Consider the following 19,208-nt stretch of genomic DNA (forward strand, 5'->3'; position numbering starts at 1 on the left):
TTATGCTACCTGAGAATTACAGTAATGTCTAATATTCGTTAATGTTTCTAAATGAAATAAATACACGTATTCTTCCCAATCCATGGTATTATTTCCTTTTTTTGTTGTTGTTAGATTCTTCCTAGATCATCTTTGTAGAAAAAATAAGTATTCTTTTATGTTTTATTATTAATTTATAGAAAAATTATAACTGTCCTTTGGATCTAAACAAGTACTCATTGAGATGACTGAACAGTCAACTTGAAAGCTTTTTTCACAAGTGCTCTAGTAAAGAAGAGGACGTTGAAATTTTCAAGATTATGTGCACGTAGTGTAACAGGAGCATTTTCGCAAACAAATCATGAATAACACGATAGTCAGCGTTACCAAAACCAAGATCAGCAAATACGTATTTGTCATCAATCATTTAGTTACCCATTCTTCTCCTTGTGTAAAAATAAGAGAGAAAAAGAATTGTGTTTTTTACTACTTGGATATCAGATAAATAATATTTTAATAATTCTATTTTGTCAGTTAACATTTTCCAGCAGCTGACAGATAACTCATTTATAAGAGACTATTTGAAGGAAGGGGAGTTCCTAAGAGCACTATTGTTAAGACAAACGACCCCCTCTTTTCTTGAAAACTATTTCTGTGTATTTGCTTGTGCATGCATCAGTTGTATGATTTGTAGGACAAAAGGGTTTAATACAATTATTTTATGTTTCTTTTGAAAGGATCACAAGAGAAATCGAGTACGCTACGAAAAAATGGCACTAGAGATGCAAAAGAACTTGAACAGGCAGTATAACTGGATAAGAAAAATGCCTTGTGAAGAAAAAAAACAAAAAAAAAAACAAATAGTTTTAGTATAGGTATTTATTAAGAGAGAGCGAAGGAAGAAATTAATTAACTTTGAATAGAGAATAATATATGAAAGACTTGATCTACATTTTAATGTCTTTCAAAAAAAATCTATATCTATTCTGGAGAGGAGGCATTTACTTTACGCTCAGTCTTTGATAATACGGAGCCATCTTTAATTTCTTCTTCTATTGAAGAAGCTATTTCAACAACTACGTCATCAACTTTATCGGCTTCATTTCCTTGTTTAGCAGCTGCAGCAGCTTTGACATGGCGACGTACAGAATGATGTTTGACAAAGAACGAAGCAATAAAGCCTAATCCAGACATAGCTATCAAGACATACCAAATCATTTGAAGTCCATGAACATAGACTTCAATAGCTAGCACCTTATATTGCTCTGGTAAACCGTGGTTGACATATTCTGAGGATTGAATGACTTTAGTAGCTTCATCAATAGGTAAAAGATTAGGAAGCTCTTGATTTAAATGTGAATTCAAAACAGCAGAGGATATGGCTAAAATAATCATTGAGTAAAAAGGGAAAGAGAATATAACACCGTCTCCGCGGACTTACCAACACCTAAGGCGCCACCAAGGATACGAGAAAAGTTACCTAGACCAGTGACAACAGCAATATCTTTTATTTCCACAGAGGCTTGAAGAGCGATAATAGTAGATGAAAAGAGACATCCAAGTGATCCAGAGCCAAGAATAGTGATACCATAAATCTCTATAAGGCAAAGGTAAGTTTTTTTTTTAAGATGTATAATCATGTAAACTTACGGGAAAATGGTATTGTTTGATCATATAAAGTAGTGAGTCCAATCCACAGTGTCATTAGACCCATACCAATACAAATCATTGGTCTGTAAACACCTGTCTTTGATATAGTAAGACCTGCCAAAGTAGAAATAAAACAAAGCACAAGTTGCATGGGAATTAAACGAATACCGGACCACATGGCACTATCGTTACGGACAACCTGGAAATAGACTGGAAGATAATAAACAGCAGAAAAGAAGGACATGCCAAAGAACCAATTCACAAACAAGACGCTTACCACAGATCGATTTCTAAATAGCCTTGGTGGCATCAAAGGCTCTTTGGCAAATTTTTTTTCGACAACCATCAGCAGGCCTACCAAAAGAACTGAGAGAACCAAGGGTACAATGACAGCAGCTGACTTCCAAGGGAATGTTTGTCCCCCAAAGTTAAGGGCCAATAAGAACAAGGTAGAAAAGGCCAGTACGATCACAGTACCTATGTAGTCCACACGCTTTAATTTCTCGGAAAGCTTGGATTTAGGTGTAGGTAATCTCAGGAAATATAAAAGAACTGCAACAGCTACGGCACCAATAGGAAGACTGTATAAAAGAAATTTTAGTTCCCGTTTATATCTTGTATTGCTTTTGGTTTGTTTACTTGATATAAAAGTTCCATCTCCATGTAACATAATCAGTAAATGAACCCTAAAAACATTTTATAATTTAACACAATTTCCGCAGCAATTAGAACACGTTAATACTTACACCGATCAATGGACCAAAGACACTTGCCAAAGCAAACACAGCATTAATTATGCTATGTAAACAATAAATAACAAATACAAGTATTTTCTTTTTCTTTATGTTTTTACCCTTGATAACTTCCTCTCTTTTCCAATGGTACAATATCTGAAATAATAATAAAAACCTAAGTGACACAAAAATCAGTACAACCGTCCCACAATGTTGTATTCCTAGAAATTTACCATAGAATTTATACCTGCAGCACCAATACCAGCAATGGCTCTTGCAACGATCAGCATAATCATAGTCTATTAAAAGCTAGGTTATTTATTTTTTTTCATCCTTGCCAATTTCCCTTGCGTACTGTTGCAGCACCACATAACACGGATCCAAATAAAAACAATCCAATGCCAAACATGAGAATCCATTTACGACCAAAAATATCAGAAAATTTAGCAAACAATGGTTCTTTTATAAAAAAAAAATTAGTCTAATTCAATGATCTGCACTTTCAATTGCTTACGAAATGCATCAAACGTCAAGATGTAAGCTGTAGCAACCCATGAAACAATTGTCATTTGGTTGAAATCAGACCCAATTCTAGGCAATGCTGTTGATATAATAGTACTGCGCACAATTATTAACCACGGCTTCACAAGTTAAGTATGTTCATTTACCTGTCGAGAGCAGACAAAAAGAGGGCTACTTGAAGACCAATAAAAGTTAATAAACGATTAGTTTTCTTATTCTTGTATTCTTCTACAGTGGATAGTTTTTTATCTTCGTTTACTGTTTCCGTTTTTTCGGTTACAGGTGCCGGTGTAGATATTGATTGATCCACTGTTGAATCAGAGATATTGGTATTGGATGAATTCGTCGTTTCCATATTTCAACAATTCTCTATGTATAAAAAGAAAAAGAGAGTAAAAAAAAAAAGTAATATCTGGAAGGAAGAAAATATAAAAAATATATATAAAAAAAGACTTGATCCTATTACTCTTGTGTTTTTATTGGATCTGCGATTGGATGTTAATCGAGATCCGAGCTTTTATTATTTTTGACAGTCTTCAATCGGGGTAAAGTGACTCCGGATTCGAATCTATAGGCTGGCCCTGTTCCCGTTTTTGTTTTCAAGGTTAGCTTGATCACGGAGGATTCGACGGAGAATCTTGCCGGCAGGGCTTTTGGGTATAGCATCAATAAAGCGCACACTTCTTATTTGTTTATAGGGAGCGACTTGATTTGCTACATATTTCATGATTTCCTTTGCCAACTTTTCAGATGGTTGGAAATCTGGTTTCAAAGTAATATATGCACGAGGCAATTCTGTTACTTGAGCACTGTCATAAACACCGACAACAGCACAATCTGCAATTATAGGTGATTTCAACTTTTAAAGAAAGAAAATAAGCTTTAGCAAATTTAATTATTTAGTCTTATTTTTAATCATTTACCAAGATGCCTTCTAATTCAGCAGGAGGAACCTATTAATTCAACGCTAAGACTTTTTTGTGCTACGGTTTTAGTTTTATTTTTACCTGAAATCCCTTGTATTTAATAAGCTCTTTTAGGCGATCAACAACAAAAAAATGCTCATTTTTATCTACAACTACAATATCTCCTGTATGGAAATATCCTTCATTGTCAATGCAATCTGCCGTGGCTTCAGGGTTGTTGATGTAACCCTACACATTCGATTGAGCTATTATTGCTCTTTTTAAAGTTAAGCAATTTACCTTCATGATATTAGGACCCTTTAGCCAAAGTTCTCCCTTTTCACCTTGAGGAACCTCTGAGAGATAAAATTATATGAGTATTTTTTTATTCTTGATATGTTTCTCCTCTTACCATTTCCATCTTCATCAACCACTTTAGCCAACATGTTTGAAATAAGTATACCAATCGATCCTATTCAGTTTATAAATGAAAATCCCTATTTATCTTGTAATTGCTTACCATCAATGGTACGATAAGTGGGTTCAGCAATAGCACAAGGTGTAGTTTCTGTTAAACCATAGGCTTGCGTGATAATCAGCGTAGGTAAACGTCCTTTGACTTCTCTAATCAAATCACCACTTAATGGAGCAGCACCCGAGAGAGAAATTCTTAAAGAAGACAGGTCATATTTTTTAACTATGGGGCTCTTTGCCAGCAATAAAAAGATGGGAGGAACAAGTAGACCATATGTAATTTTGTGTTCTTGAATCGTTTCACAAAATTTAGTGAATTCAAATCGAGGCAAAACATAGACTGGAAGACCCCAATAAAGACCAACATGGAGAATACCCATCAACCCAAAGATGTGGAAAAGAGGAAGGACACAAATCATTTTGTCTGTGTTTTTGTCAATAGTTTCATCTTCAAATGAAGTAAATTGACACACATTAGAAGTCATATTGCTATGCCTATTATAGTTTGTAAGTATACATGCTTTTGCGTGTATAGCTGGTTTTACGTGGTCATCACTCCCTTGCTCTTTCCTGTAGTGCCAGAAGAGAAACAGAGATAAGCCACCTTTTCTTTAGTCTCTTCGTAACTGAGATCGACAAGTGTGGCTTTGCGCTGTCTAATAAGAGCAGTTTGGAAAGGCTGGACGCCTTTAATAGGTTTATCGCCAAAGATGAAGATGCTTTTCTTGGGAATGTTGACTTTTTCTGCAGCGGCTAATGCCGTATCAAGGTTTTCTTCGTGACAAATGATAACTTTAGCCTTTGTTTGCTCCAATTGATATGTCAATTCTTGCACGTTATAATTAGGATTAGCAGTGGTTACTGCACCATCTATTAAAATAAATTAATCTCCCAAATTGATTTATTGTCTAAAAATGGTGATTTACTTGCTGCAACACCACCAAGGAGAGGAACAGAATAATTGTACTACAAATAAACAAGTGCAAGAAATCAGTTTAATGTTTATTCAACCTCTCACTGTTATCCTTACCTGGTTGGGTGCATATAAAGCAAGCACATCATTACTAGTGAATCCGCATACATCTTGTAAACCTGCAGCAAATTGAAGTACTAATTCTTTAAGCTGTCCATAAGTAATATGACGCTTTGGGTTAAGGGCATCAATCAATATAGGTTTACTCTCAGGAGTATTGTATTTATTAGAAAAGATGAAATTGAATGATACCAATTTTTGGTTCTTCAATAGATTTAAGCTTTGATTTATAGACCATTTGAAAAGTAAGAGAAAATTGAATTTAATAAATAAAGTTACTTTATATAGTGTTTCAAGAAAGAAAAAGAAGAAAAAAGAAATGCCGAATGTGAATTGAATGGTTGTGTGCTTTTGAAAATTAGAATGCAAAATCTTGATGTTAATGATGTGTAACAGCAATGATTGGATTTTTTTGAATAAACATTCTTATTAAACCTAAACAATGCATCTGCGTAAACTGCGTTTAGATTGTGTACCTTAGATAATGAAACTCAGGAATGCGGAGTAGTAAGAGAAAAGAGATTGATCCTAAAACATAAAGCTATTGAGAAAGTGTGGGAAAAAAAGAAACATGAAAATTTAAAATACTGTTGAATATTCATCCATTTTCTTTACTTTACTCGATCGAACTAATAAAGCTATTTGCCTTGTCTTATATGTACTTGAACAGCTCATGAAAATGAAGAGTGAGAAACACAGCTATTTAATGAAAATCATGTCCATATTATTTTCAGTATGTAACCAACTCTTAATATCTACATGCTTATCCACTGCATAGCATAATTAAAAGAAACCTTAATTACTCTTCAGTCACCTTAATTCATATAGCAATATGTAACTGTTTATCAAAAGTTTATTTTTTTTTAAAAATAAAAATATTAAGCCAAACATGACTTGGTATATTTCAACAAACCAAAAAGATCATACTTGAGCAAAGTACCCATTATATTGATTAAAAGATATCATAACTCATTAACCACACATACAAAATGATTATTATACAAATACTTGTCATTGCCGACTTGTAGATTTACAAATGCAAGCATTATAATGTCTTTAATGCTTTTATCTTGCGTAATAATTTATCAACATCTATTCTCATATCTTCCTAAAATATAGTCCGGTTCATTATTAAACACCCTTCACTGCTCTAATTAAAAAAAAAAAACTTAAACCTATACAAATACGATCTTTTATATCATTCTGAATATCACCATTCGTTTTAATCCTTTCAAACTCACAGCTGCTTTCCTATGTATTCTCGTATAAAATTTCACAATGCACTGCTTTATGTAGCTGTGTACCAATTCTGAAACAAGGCAATAATGACATTTTATCAAAAGAGCTTAGACTGTGATATATTTTATTTTACTTTTTATTAGAGTACAAGTTATATACATGATTTACAGATAAAACATATAAAAGACAATAGAGTTTATGCTTCAATTTTATGATCCCTTCCAATAATAAAAGATATTCTACCCCACACTCTTTGTATCATTTCATTAGCCAATGTCTTTTTCATAACCCCTAATTTTGCCCCTAATAAAAATACAAAAATTAAAAAGTGCAAATATCATTAATGGTTTTTCTCTTTACCAATTTGTAATCCAATTAGTCGAAGTTCATCAGCAATGACTAACACTGTGTCCTATATTAGTCGACTGTTAATGATTTACTTGTATCAGATTATAAATTTCCTTTAAAACCTTTTCACATCTTATTTCACTATCATCTGTACCAATAGCAGCATCCAACATTGCAATTCGTATCCAAGACTCTTCGTAATCAATACTATTTCTTTTCTTAAAGAACCCTCCAGGATAGTCAAATATCGCGGCTATTTGTTTAATTAGTCCCTGATCGGTGGGAATATTATCGATGCTCCCAGGTACGTCTCGTTCTAAGCAGCGTTCTAAGCAAGTAATACCAATCACTCTACGAAGGTGATGCGACCTATCATAAATCGTCTTGATCGCATCCAAAAGATGTACCTGTTGCTTTGTAGACGTAACAATATCACATATATCATTGGCTATATTCTTTACGTCAATCTCCCAGCTTGTCTCTTTCAAAGCAGATAAACAGTTATCGATGCTTGTCTGAATTTCTTGTATGATCAAGTGACCTGTTTTATCCAATGAAAGCTGAAGCAAGATGCGAATTGTATATCTTATTTCCCAAGGCATATACGCATTTCTCCATAAGCGAATTGAGAACCCAAAGGCCTTGATCATTAGCCCAAGCTGAGATAATGGTATGTGTCTCGACTGATGACAGGAATCCATTATTTCATCCATGTTATGATTGTATGATGGTATATCAGCATGAATATTCTCTATCAATTCTGTCGGTAGAGCATGATAGGCTGATAAAATCGATTTAAATGTTTCCAACTTGATGTAGCGTTGTTTGAATATCTCTGGATAATCTGATTGTATTCTATCTCCTGGTAATGACCATAATACAAGTAATGTGGACAATGCGTTTCTAGCAGTTGTTTTATCAGGCTCCAAAGCGACTATAAATTTAGTTTATAACATTTTCTATCACTTTTTCCTCTCTTTCATTGTTACCAACTTCAAATAGCCATTGATAAATATAATGTGAGCACTTCCAAGCTGAATTGTACCAATCCTTCATACAACCTGATGCAAACAAAAAGGACCTTCCCTCTGAAGCTACAAAGAAGAGAAGAATTTAGCAAACATATTTTTTTTGTCCGTGAAAATAAAAGGACCTACTTGATGATAATTCTGATAAATGTATTTCTTTTTGGCCACATGTCGATTCTCTTGAAATCAAGCAAGGCTGTCTAATGTATTTCATGCCTGATCTAAAAAAGGGCCGTTTCCAATCTGTTTCCATTTTGCGAACTTCATCTGCCTCCTTTGTCCTTTGAAAGACATGTTCTAGATTTTCTTGTTCCTCTGGTTGAAGGTAGCCCTTTGCTGCTTCTTTAATTTCATTTTCCTCAACATCCTCTGCATCACTTTCTAGTAAATAATCATCATCAAATACAATGTCTTCTATTGGTTTGAGTTCTACTGGCTGTAGTTCTTTATAGCCATATATGTCATATTCCTCTTGATTAATACGTTCTTGTTCAAGTTCTTGAAAGAGGGATTTCAGTGTCTTTTCTCGTTCAACTTTTATTTTTTTTTTCTTGACCAAATCTTCTATATTTGTAATATGAGTCTCTGTGCTATCGTCATCTTTTTGAAGTAATCGCCTAGATCGTTTAACAGGTTTTCTAAACCTTGAAGTCATTTCAAAAAAAAAGAAAAAAAAGAAAAAAAGAGCAAAAAAAAGGTATTGTGACTCTATTTTAATGCACTGAAATTCATTTCCAATACTTTTTGAACTATTCTAAACTACATGATTTCTGTGGAAACATATAAAAAGTTGTGGGTATCTATCATTAAATTAGAATATGACCAATTGTCTTGTAATTTTAAAGAATATGATTACTGTGAATGAGAATTATTTTTACGTTTTCATTTAACATATAGTCAAGTATTATAAAAAGAAAACATAATATGTTACACCAAAATGTAATCGTTCACGTCTAATTTACTTTTTTAAATCAAGAATATCGCAAATTCATATTTTAACAACAAGAAGGGGTGTTAGCTATATTGTCCCAGTTTTCCCAAAGGGCATTTCGTACATCTTTGTCGTTCTGCAAAATTTGAGCGTCCTGAAATAAAATGATGTCAATATGTGGCACCTGTGATCTTGCCTTTTCAACACGTTCATACAACCGAGAGCATGCCTCTGCTGTTGATATCTGGTTGCTATCATCATCGTCGACTAGGTGAAAGGCACTTCTGTGTCCAGTAAGGTGAGGTTCAACCGCATATTCTGCTAATGTTGCTGCTTTTCGCATACTCAGGGAAGTAGACTTGAATACTTTCCTTGTGCTTTTATAAGATGTCGAATGATGTGACCTCACAGCGTCTATATCATCTACTGAACTCTTTCTTGAAAAGGATGACAGAAATGAAGACTGTGACTTTGAATAAAAAATGGATGATAACTGATTTGGCCGCCTTGCCTTCTTCTTTTTCTGTTCTTCAACTAAAGGTGTAGTGACATCACGAATGAATATTTTGAGTATGCGATCTGGATATTCTGAAGCAATTCTGGTATAAATCTCCAAGTCAATTTCACCTGAATCACCGATAAGGACAAATTGACGCTGAGGAAAGTCTTGAATAATTTCTAAAATGGCTTCTCTCTTTGCTTGTCCTGGGACCTCGACCAGTCTTGATAAAAGACTCGATTCATCTCGAAGGTGCATTGATCCAGGAGGAAATTGAGAATGGCGAATGAATTGATCGAGCATAGGAATGAGTTGGAATGGGCTATTTGAAACATAATGAAAGGAAGCTCCTTGAGTGTACTAACAGTTAATTTAGTTTATAATAGAAATATACAATATTGATATATACCCAAGACATATAAGCATTAGCCATACCATCCACACTTTTTGGAGATTCAAAAAAGGTCTTTGAGAGTACAGTACGAGCACCAGATAAGATTTGGGTATCTTTTATTGTATCGTCGATATCCGAAATGATTGAGACACCGCAGGGTTCAACCAAATTGACTATGCCGTTTGTTGATAAGCACTTTTTATTGTCAGTAGATGTAGACTGTATACGAATTAATCTTGCGTCACATTGGTTCTGGGCCTGTGCCCAATTTAGTATATTATCATGGGCTAAAAAGAATTCACCACAGAAAAATCCAGAACTTGAAGTCTTGAGTTGAATTGTATTATTATCCTGATCCACAGGAGACATATTTTTAGTATACATTTGATCTAGTACAGAGGAAACTGGATTATTCGGTCTAGTATCTTCTTCTTCGGGAGGAGTCAAAGGAGGTGAATGAAACATATAGCCTTGATTTAATAAAATAGTAGACAACAAATCCTGTTCGTCATCACCAATACTTGTTATACCAATAGCTTGAATCATGAATATTTTATGCCGTTGATTTGTTGCTAAAAAATACTTGAATCTTTCTTCAAATGCTTGTAAAGAGGTTTGATCGGTGGAAGATTTCTTTACTACACTTTTTGTAATACCTTGCTCGTATCTTACAATAAGTATTTTATATATACAAAGCATATGTATTTCCTCTCTTACTCATCATCATCTTTTGCTTAGCAGAAGAAGTTTTATGAGATAAAGCCCAACCTTTGACTTTTACTATCCATTCATTTGAATCTATTTCATAATTTTAATTTCAATTTTAATAATCATTTTATTATTTCATTTTACTGTGTGTATCTCTTTTTGCATAGGTTGGAAATAATACACATTCACTATTTAATCTTGATGAGAAATAATCTAGTGAAGTAGAATAATTTTTCATTATGAACAAAAAAAAAGCAAAAAGTAAAAGAAAAAGGAAGAAAAAGAAAACATTGGGCTTTTAATTTATATAATTTTTATTACCAAGAATTCTGTTCATCATGTGTCATGTATCAAAACAAGTTTCAAACACCAGTTCTATGTTTGATCTATAAGTTATTTTAGTAGTATTTTTCATAAATAAATTATTGTTCCTTATTATTTGGCAAATACACTGAAATGAAAGGAGAAAAGAGGAAGATCGACAGTCTTTTTTTTTTTCATGAATTTGCTGGGATTCAATCTAAACAATGAAGGAGAACAGATAGACGATTAAATAAAATAATAGAAACTTTTTTATTTAGCTTTCTTGGATTCATTTCCACCCCAGGTGGCTAACCATACAGCACTAAATAGAATAAATCCAATAATCATGGATCCAGTAGCTGAATAATAAGGATAAGCGGCTGTCAAATAACGAGGATATTCGTTATGTCTAAATGGTTTAATAGATACTTGATCTTCTGCCAATAAATAAGTAAGACCAGAACGCTTATAGTTCACCTTGAAGGTAAAGATACCATAGACATCTGGAAGTTTAATGTGTGATTCAAATCTGCCAACATTATCTGTCGAAGGTACTTGCTTTAAGGTTGTACGGATATAAGGATCAAGCATGATGATTTCAAGTTGTACATTATCTGCCTTGTAAGGAACCCATTCATCATTCTTATATTCAACAATATCAATCGTATAAACCTAAACAAAAATATAAGCACAATGCGCGTCGCACAATTGATTTACTTACAATCTCGTCCTTAACACGATACCAATCAAGTTGTTCAGTTTCATTTTCTCTATGATGGTTATATCCAATCACTTTTAAAACACCCTTTTCTTGGAAAGTCCATTGGGTCAATTGTTTAACAAACTCTTCATTTCCAGATTTATCGTTACTACTCAACAAAAGTTTATCATCAAGTGAGCTGCGTGCTTATTTTTTTCTTCTTTTTCTTACGATTGGCCAGAGTGAAGATTAGCAGCAGAACTCATCAATTTGTTCGAGAACATATCAAGAGATCCTACAAACGTGACACGAGCTGAATTACGGGCCTGCAAGGCTCCTACCAAGGACACGGGGTGGCTTGTATCCGCTCTTGGTTGATATTCATCAGCAATGAAGGCGCTCGATTCAGCATTCAAGATAGCCGTAGATAATGGTGAATCACCTACAGTCAACCCAGTACCTGAAAAGAGAACAGGTGCATTTAATTGCTTCTTGTCAACAATAGATACTGGTCCAACAATGTTGGAGGTAGCGATCAAACTCTGATCTTTTTCAATAAATTGGCTGTGGTCAAACACTCTTTCTGATTCTAGCTCGATATTAAACTCGGAAGCCAAGGCACGGATACTATCACTAGATTCAGATGTAACAGCAATAAGCATGTTACCGCCCTTTTTAACAAAATTGACAAGTTGAATATTATTTAAATGTTGGTGTGTCCCCAAGTCTATTTGTAACATGGTATAAGAAGAATAGGAGGGAAAAAAAAATAGGAACTCACTGGAGGATTTTGTTGCAAAGTGAATAATATGAGAATAGATTTGTTCTCCAAAATAGTAAAGAGATGTCGCTTCGTCATCGGCTGCTTTAAAGATGGTTTCGAAGCCTCGCTCTATTCAAAGCAGGTAAGTGGAAAAGTTGTCGGTACAAAAATGTTACCTTGCAATTGATCCCAAAATTGTGTATATTTATCTACATCAGTCAGAGAGTCCAACAAGATTAAAACGCGATTGCCTGTTGTTGATGTAGCGCTTGCCAAGATCGTCAAGAAGCTAATGACAAAAAGAGAGATAAAAGAGTAAATGCTTCTCATTGTTTCTTCTCTCAGTAAAGTAAAAGCAAAGCGCGTTTAGCAAGTCAGAATTAAGTTAAGCGGAGTCTAGAAATAATAAAAGTGAAATATTAATCACTTGGCAAACTTTCATTGATGTGCAATTTATTGCCTTGTATTTTTTGTATCACTTCAATTAGATTCATTTATACAAGTCTAATAAGTTTTTGTAAGTCTACAGTAAATTTTACTTCCTATTTACATAAGATTTACCAACACATAACCTCTTCTTCAAACTATATTTACTATTCGACAAAGGAATTGTAAGAATGACTATAACTTGAGCTTTGAGCACGTACAAGCAGCATTTAAGATGAATCTAGTAGTGGCATACATTATCTTGGCTAGTATCCCACGTAAGTAATAATAAATTCTTATTAAAATAATCGAAGTACATTCCTTGATCGAGTATATTAAAGTGCTTTATATCTTTCCTAATAAATATAGACAAGCGTTCTATTGTTTTATATTGATTCAATGGAATAGTATTATTTGTTTATTTTTTTTATCTATTCTCAAATGTAAAATGATGCTTTTAAGAAGCAGCTTTATGTGCAGAGCTTGTTAACTAAAACACAAGAGCAAAATACAACGTATGTAGTGTTCATTTGACTCATAACGTGCATAGTGACCCATAATCAGTATGTCTTGCATGAAGATTCATAACAAGAGAGCCAAGTATAGTACTGGTAAATAAAAAATGAGAAAATAAAACTCAAATTCTTTTTTTTTGGAGGCCCCAGCTGCTTGCATGATGAACCTAAAACATTACATACAAGCTAGATAACATAAAATAGTATTTGGATATAGTAAAAACTATATACTCTTTATTATTATAGATACACCCACAAAATTTAAAATATTACTTGGAGATTTATATTATCAACAGATATTTCTTGTTTCTAAACAAGCATTGCTTTTATCCTGTCTAAATGAACCTTTTATGCTTGCTTCATATTGATGACTCAAAAGAGCTCTATTCCTTTAAAGCTCTTTTGTAAATTACATACATAAGGGACTCCCTATCCGCTCGTGTATTGAATTAAGTTTGGGCGACTGAGCAGGACATTCTAAAGACTGATATCTTTTTCTTTTTTTTTCGAAGTTGTAGTGCTTTGATGTACGAATTCTTTGACGTTTATAAGTAATAAATTCGTTCTTCACTACTTATAAGAAGCAATAGGAACATCACATACCTTTTTTGCCAAGCACTAGTCCTTTTTCTCATCCTTGTTTAAAATGACCAATATAAACTTTTTTTTTATTCCTGGTAACTCCCAAAACATCATAAGGTTTTCCTTTTAAATGTAGCAATCTGTTCTTTGTCCTGATTTGTACCATAGATAGTATCAATTTTTTTTAAAAAAAAAAGCACTTTTTTGTTCAAATCATTTCTTTCCGTACCTCAACTTCCCATCACTGTGCTTCCAGACAAATTGAAAGCGTCTTCTTGTATGCTCTTCTCACAAAAAAAGACTTTTTTAAATAATATGGCTGCAATATCTAGTTTTTTTTTTCTGATTGTTTCCTTGCTTCTATTGGGAATTTCGTTCAAAGGCAAGTAACGGTTTTTCAGCACTATGTTAACGAAATTTGAATACCACATTCGTTAAACTCCTAAGAGTCCTTGAGCCTGTAGGTGGATTTGTGGGCTCCTCTTATGCCAGAGTCGTTTCGTAAATAGTTCCAAGTTTGATGATAATGTGCTATTCGATTTCGCTGTCTGTATATCTCACGCATTAACAAACAAATATTTGAGCTTTTATTTATATTTTGGTTGCTTATTTTGTAGCATTTGAAGATGATTCAACTTTAAACATCCTAATTTGTTTTCTCGACTTTTGTTCCTGAATACTGTACAATGTTCCACAGCAGAAAGACTAAACTTCTATGAGGCCTTAATTCCCAAAGTGATTGAAACAACAAATCTGAGTTATCTGAGAAACAACTGCTATGCAATAAAACGCTTTAAAACAGGCACTTTCTTGATATGTTTCTAACAAGTCGATTACTATGTAAAGAGTAGTAAGCAACGTTTTAATAGTAGTGATACACTGTATTCGGAAGTATCTTGTGCTGATTTGTTTATATAAAATGATTTTTATTATATTGTGAAGCTATTAAATAATATAAATAAACGAATACATTGGAATAGTAATTATATAAAATATAAAATGTAGTTAAGCCTTTTCTTCAGAGCGAATCCTACCAGGACCAAAAATACAAGCAAAACAATAAGATACTGATGAAAGCAATAAAGCTACAAATGCACCCAAGGTCATCCATGTAGAAGGTCCTAGATGTCCACTGACATCTGAATCAGTGCCTTTAGCCATATTGATACCTTTGATAGAGATCACAAGCACAATAACAAAAACAGCTAACATCACGACAAACGCAAGAAAAGTTGCAATGGCAGCACAGAAATCGGCTCTTCTTTTGAAATGGCTCATGACAGTGGTGATTAAAGCTATCAATGTCAACCCTAATGCAATCCAATACAAGATAAAGTTGGCAAGAAAGACGCGATCCAAGTTTTGCATATCGCCAATGATATTTCTAACACCACCTGCTTGACCTATAAATTTAGATATAAGTATAAGCAAATTGCTTGTAGTAATTCTTCTTTTAATTACTTACTCCAGTCAAAAGCAGGAACAGGATTTGAACAGCTACTGACAGTAGATCCTGAACCAGAACAATAAGACCTAAGTAACTATTAGATTCAATTTTCTTGTCTTTTGTATTATTTCATACCATAAACCAAAGGTAGCAAATTGATTTCCCAAGTTGAGCTTTGCAAAATAAAGCGAGTGTAAGAATGCTCTATTGTATGTATTACCAATCATTGTAAAGATTTGTAGAATAAGTGCTGAAGATGTAAAAAATGTTGCTAAATGCCCAAAAAATGCCATTATGGATTTTTATATGTTTATTAAAAGTGTGAAAATAAAGAGAAAAAAAAATATAAAAGTAGGATTGAATAGGCTTTTTATATATATATTTTTTTCATGCATTTGACGTCGATGCACTGAGTAAAAATAGCTTTCTTGGCGATTCCTTTTCAGGCGTTACACAAATGCTTAATTCCAGCCACACTTTACGTCATGTTCAATACCATGATTCGTTGTTGTGTTAAAAAGAGAAGTTGGAAAGAGAGTCGTGTTCTATTTTAGGATGTATCGTTGTAAGCAAAATAAGCCAAGTAGAATCCTTGATCTAAAGTGAATATATGTTGTTAATGAATGTAAAAGAAAAAATAGTTCATTTGTAATAATTCAATTTCTTTTGCTTTCCTTTTTATCTACAAAGTAAGGAATGTTTGCCTTTTGTTAGTATTGTATACCATTTGTAGTTACATCATAAGACAGTAATAACAACATGAGTATCAACAAAGCTTCTTTCATTACTAAAATGAGTAAATAGATTGTTAACAACAAAGCATTGTACTGTAATGACAACAAAAGAGTACAAATTATTCAGGAACAATCTAATGCGTTCTACAATCAGAAAAGTGTTTACATAAAATATAGCCTTTAAGAGCACATGACTTATTTTTCTCATCTTAAAAGTAATTTAAATTGTAAAAGAAGGGCAATACATCTTTATACTTGTAATCGAATGGTTACAGTACATGAATGAGCATGACAGAAGGTTTTTCAGTTAATGTGATTTTAGATAAATACGAAGCTCAGACACCAAGAAATAGCATCTTAAAGTATTAGAAAAAGTCTCGATTACCCTTCATCCTTTTTAAAGTGGTGCACACCTTTTTCAGAAACCTTTAGCGCATGTCAAAAGTAGGCTGAGTAAGGCACTTGGAAGTCACCATAAATGGCATTCTGCACGCCACCTACACGTCTCTCATATATTTTAGGCATAAAGTATTTATTAAAGCTACGGGTATTGACATAATTCGTTTTTTTTGGGAGGTTAGGGGGAAAAATCTCGTACCTTCTTTCCTTTTTTATTCTTAACTTGAGCAGTAAGACTGCATTCTTTGCTATGTTGCAAAATGGAGTCAGTTAGGCTGTAGTTCAGATGGGCGAAGATTTCCCACATTCCTCACGCCAGCATACCGCAAGCTCTATGATAATCATGTAAATTTTATTCTAGGCGATTAATTGAAGTATAGAACGCCAGAATTTGCTTATTGACGAATTGTACCTAGAATCTTTAGACAGACGCTTATTACGAGCAATATAACTACAATTCCGACAAGACAATCTCTAGTACAATCAATCGGCACGAAACCCTACACTCCTTTTCCATCATCTCTCACTAATCTCTTTAGATTTCATCATTTGGTTACTTATGATCAATATTGAACGAAGTTGGTGTATACGATGGCGTCTTGGCTGGCTTCCTTGGGGTTGTTCTAAACTTTCTCCTATTCATTCTAACTAATTTCTGACCAAGGCCTATTCTATTCATTATCTCCATATGCACCACCTACTCCGGATACCTGAAACCGTGCCTGGCCCATTATCCTTCCTTTTGAATGCATTGCTTACTCGATAACCATATTCCCTTCAAGCTGTCCTCCCTTGAATTCTTCGATAGCCGACCATTTGTACTGTTCTTTATGAACTAGGCTACCTCCAAAATGCAAAAGTTCCGTCCAGAGCACCACCTAAACTAGGGCAAAGGCTTCTCAATTGACTCCCCTCTTCTCTACACTAGTGTTTTCAACATTTTTACCCATTTTCCTTTGATCCCATAAACAGGTTTTTTTTGTAGAAGGGCGTATAATCTAAAATAAAACAATTTAATAAAATAAGTTAGACGGCTTAAAAAATAAAAGAGATGAACGCCAAATTTTTTGAGACAAGTGAACAAAGCAAATTAGACAATGCAGATTCTTTTTGTCGTCGAATTTTTTTTATCATACTGTCATTCTCCACCTTTTACTGTGCAGTGCAATGTAACTGAGCAACTGACTGTATGCACATATATCATTAGCTTTGTAGTATTTTATCTGAAATGGCAACAGTATAAGCACTTTCTTCATAATGTCTAAGAGGAACAGAGTTTATAATTCAATCATCAAGGCATTATGTTATAAAAGTACTGGAATATTTGATCATTATTCATCATATCATATAGTATAAGTTTATAGATAGAATTGTTTTATTGTTCTAACTCCACTCTGTCAGTGACAATATGTTGTCAAAAGACAATGATAGCACAAATGACAACAGTAATAAAAAATGCTGTCCATTTATCTTTTTCTTTATGGAACCGCCTCTAAAGATTATAACAGTTAAAAGTTCAATCGCTGGTATTGGATGGGAGCCACAATATATTCCGCTACTCAAGACGCTTGTAGCTAATGTTCATACCCTTGTGTCACATACATTCTCCTTTTTGAAGTACATCTTTATTTATGAACTGGAAAATAATCCTGCGTTTCCCTTGGAGAATTTCATTAATGTTGACTTTTTTAAAGAAGTCTTTTTGTCACTCCTCAATAACTACAAGCCAGACAAGCAGAAAGCTTTGACAAAATCAAGAACTTACAAAGGGCTAGTACTCAACTATCGGCACCAGTACTTTCAGTGCTGTTCGTACGAGCCAGTTAATATGAAATATGCTAATCAGATAGACTCTTATGAAGTGGTAAAGACCGACACCGCTTATCTGAATGGGGGCAAGGTTCAATTCGGAAACAAAGTTCGAATGTTTCTTAACTTGCTCTTAAAGAATAATGAAAGAAGCAAGGTGCTGAAAAGTGAGATGAAGAAAAACTGGGGAACAGAGAAAGAGATTGTGGCAATTATAAAGGCAATAACGGAGCAGATAAACAAGGTCAGGCTGGCTATATCGTCAAGAAACATTGAAGATATGCCTAAAGAGTTTTTCTCCTCAAATGATTTAGATAAAATCCGTAATTTTTTTTTGACTCATATTCGACGGATTATCGATTTGCGAAAGGCTCGATCTATTATGACTGCAAAGCTAACCCTCTCAAACACATAAAAGGGTACTATGGACTATCAAGCATGTGCGAAGCGCTTCAAAACAAATCATTCAATTACTTTCCATTAAGAAAGGGCTTCATGCCATCGTGCATGACGATTGATACGTATATTTTAAATACTCAAATCTTGAAGAATTCCATCATCAGCCACTTGGATAAAGAAGTAATATGGGGTGCCGTTCTTGATGTTACATCAAAGGCGATGAAACCATAAGGAGAAAGAAAGTTAATGAAGCTTAGAGGTACGATATACACCGATGGCGTAGGTGTGTTGGTATTAAAGCGAAACTACGATACGAAGAAGAAAGGTGGCAGCAGTGGCGGAAAGCCAAAGTCTATTGAACTAGACGAATTCCAGTACATTGAGAAGTTGGGAAAAGAAGATTTATTGGCTGGTGCTGACAAATGCGTATTAATTGATTCTGGCCGTAGAGACTTGCTTTGTTGTATGCATGAAAAGAGCACTGTTAAAAATAAAATGATTTACCGATGTACAAACAACCAAAAAGCAATCGAAATTAAATCCAGAAAATCCAGGAAGCTCAGGAACAACTTGAAGAGAGACGAAGCGATTGCATTCGAGCTTTTCCTATCGCATTTCTGATCTTCAATTGTCAACAAAGACAAGTTTGTCGAGTATCTTCAAGAAAGAGCCAAAGTCACCCCAGTC

General features: G+C 33.9%; 6 protein-coding genes across 6 annotated transcripts; all 6 read right to left on the reverse strand.

Annotated features, from left to right (window-relative positions):
- Positions 1–960: 960 nt before the first annotated feature.
- RO3G_02798 (uncharacterized protein) lies at positions 961–3,240 on the reverse strand (the record flags this gene model as incomplete). The annotated part of the gene is made up of 10 exons (XM_067657389.1): positions 961–1,361; positions 1,421–1,576; positions 1,630–2,210; positions 2,269–2,315; positions 2,376–2,427; positions 2,483–2,538; positions 2,597–2,662; positions 2,719–2,822; positions 2,878–2,981; positions 3,032–3,240. 10 exons carry the CDS (start codon positions 3,238–3,240, stop codon positions 961–963), a joined length of 1,776 nt encoding a protein of 591 aa, XP_067513490.1.
- Positions 3,241–3,453: 213 nt separating this feature from the next.
- RO3G_02799 (uncharacterized protein) lies at positions 3,454–5,535 on the reverse strand (the record flags this gene model as incomplete). The annotated part of the gene is made up of 10 exons (XM_067657390.1): positions 3,454–3,744; positions 3,809–3,838; positions 3,893–4,039; positions 4,091–4,146; positions 4,203–4,262; positions 4,311–4,759; positions 4,810–5,134; positions 5,191–5,230; positions 5,295–5,356; positions 5,490–5,535. 10 exons carry the CDS (start codon positions 5,533–5,535, stop codon positions 3,454–3,456), a joined length of 1,506 nt encoding a protein of 501 aa, XP_067513491.1.
- A 1,292-nt stretch (positions 5,536–6,827) lies between these two features.
- On the reverse strand, positions 6,828–8,567 carry RO3G_02800 (uncharacterized protein; the record flags this gene model as incomplete). Its single annotated transcript, XM_067657391.1, has 4 exons — positions 6,828–6,839; positions 6,977–7,818; positions 7,874–7,978; positions 8,042–8,567. The coding sequence occupies 4 exons, from the start codon at positions 8,565–8,567 to the stop codon at positions 6,828–6,830; spliced, it is 1,485 nt and encodes a 494-aa protein (XP_067513492.1).
- A 340-nt stretch (positions 8,568–8,907) lies between these two features.
- Positions 8,908–10,282, reverse strand: RO3G_02801 (uncharacterized protein; the record flags this gene model as incomplete). Its single annotated transcript, XM_067657392.1, has 2 exons — positions 8,908–9,702; positions 9,752–10,282. 2 exons carry the CDS (start codon positions 10,280–10,282, stop codon positions 8,908–8,910), a joined length of 1,326 nt encoding a protein of 441 aa, XP_067513493.1.
- Positions 10,283–11,017: 735 nt separating this feature from the next.
- RO3G_02802 (uncharacterized protein) lies at positions 11,018–12,540 on the reverse strand (the record flags this gene model as incomplete). The annotated part of the gene is made up of 5 exons (XM_067657393.1): positions 11,018–11,419; positions 11,469–11,616; positions 11,679–12,174; positions 12,229–12,339; positions 12,387–12,540. The coding sequence occupies 5 exons, from the start codon at positions 12,538–12,540 to the stop codon at positions 11,018–11,020; spliced, it is 1,311 nt and encodes a 436-aa protein (XP_067513494.1).
- A 2,198-nt stretch (positions 12,541–14,738) lies between these two features.
- RO3G_02803 (uncharacterized protein) lies at positions 14,739–15,407 on the reverse strand (the record flags this gene model as incomplete). The annotated part of the gene is made up of 3 exons (XM_067657394.1): positions 14,739–15,136; positions 15,199–15,266; positions 15,316–15,407. 3 exons carry the CDS (start codon positions 15,405–15,407, stop codon positions 14,739–14,741), a joined length of 558 nt encoding a protein of 185 aa, XP_067513495.1.
- Between the last annotated feature and the right edge of the window lie 3,801 nt (positions 15,408–19,208).

Source organism: Rhizopus delemar, genomic scaffold (assembly GCF_000149305.1).
Source record: "Rhizopus delemar RA 99-880 supercont3.2 genomic scaffold, whole genome shotgun sequence".
In the NCBI taxonomy this organism is placed as follows: domain Eukaryota; kingdom Fungi; phylum Mucoromycota; class Mucoromycetes; order Mucorales; family Rhizopodaceae; genus Rhizopus; species Rhizopus delemar.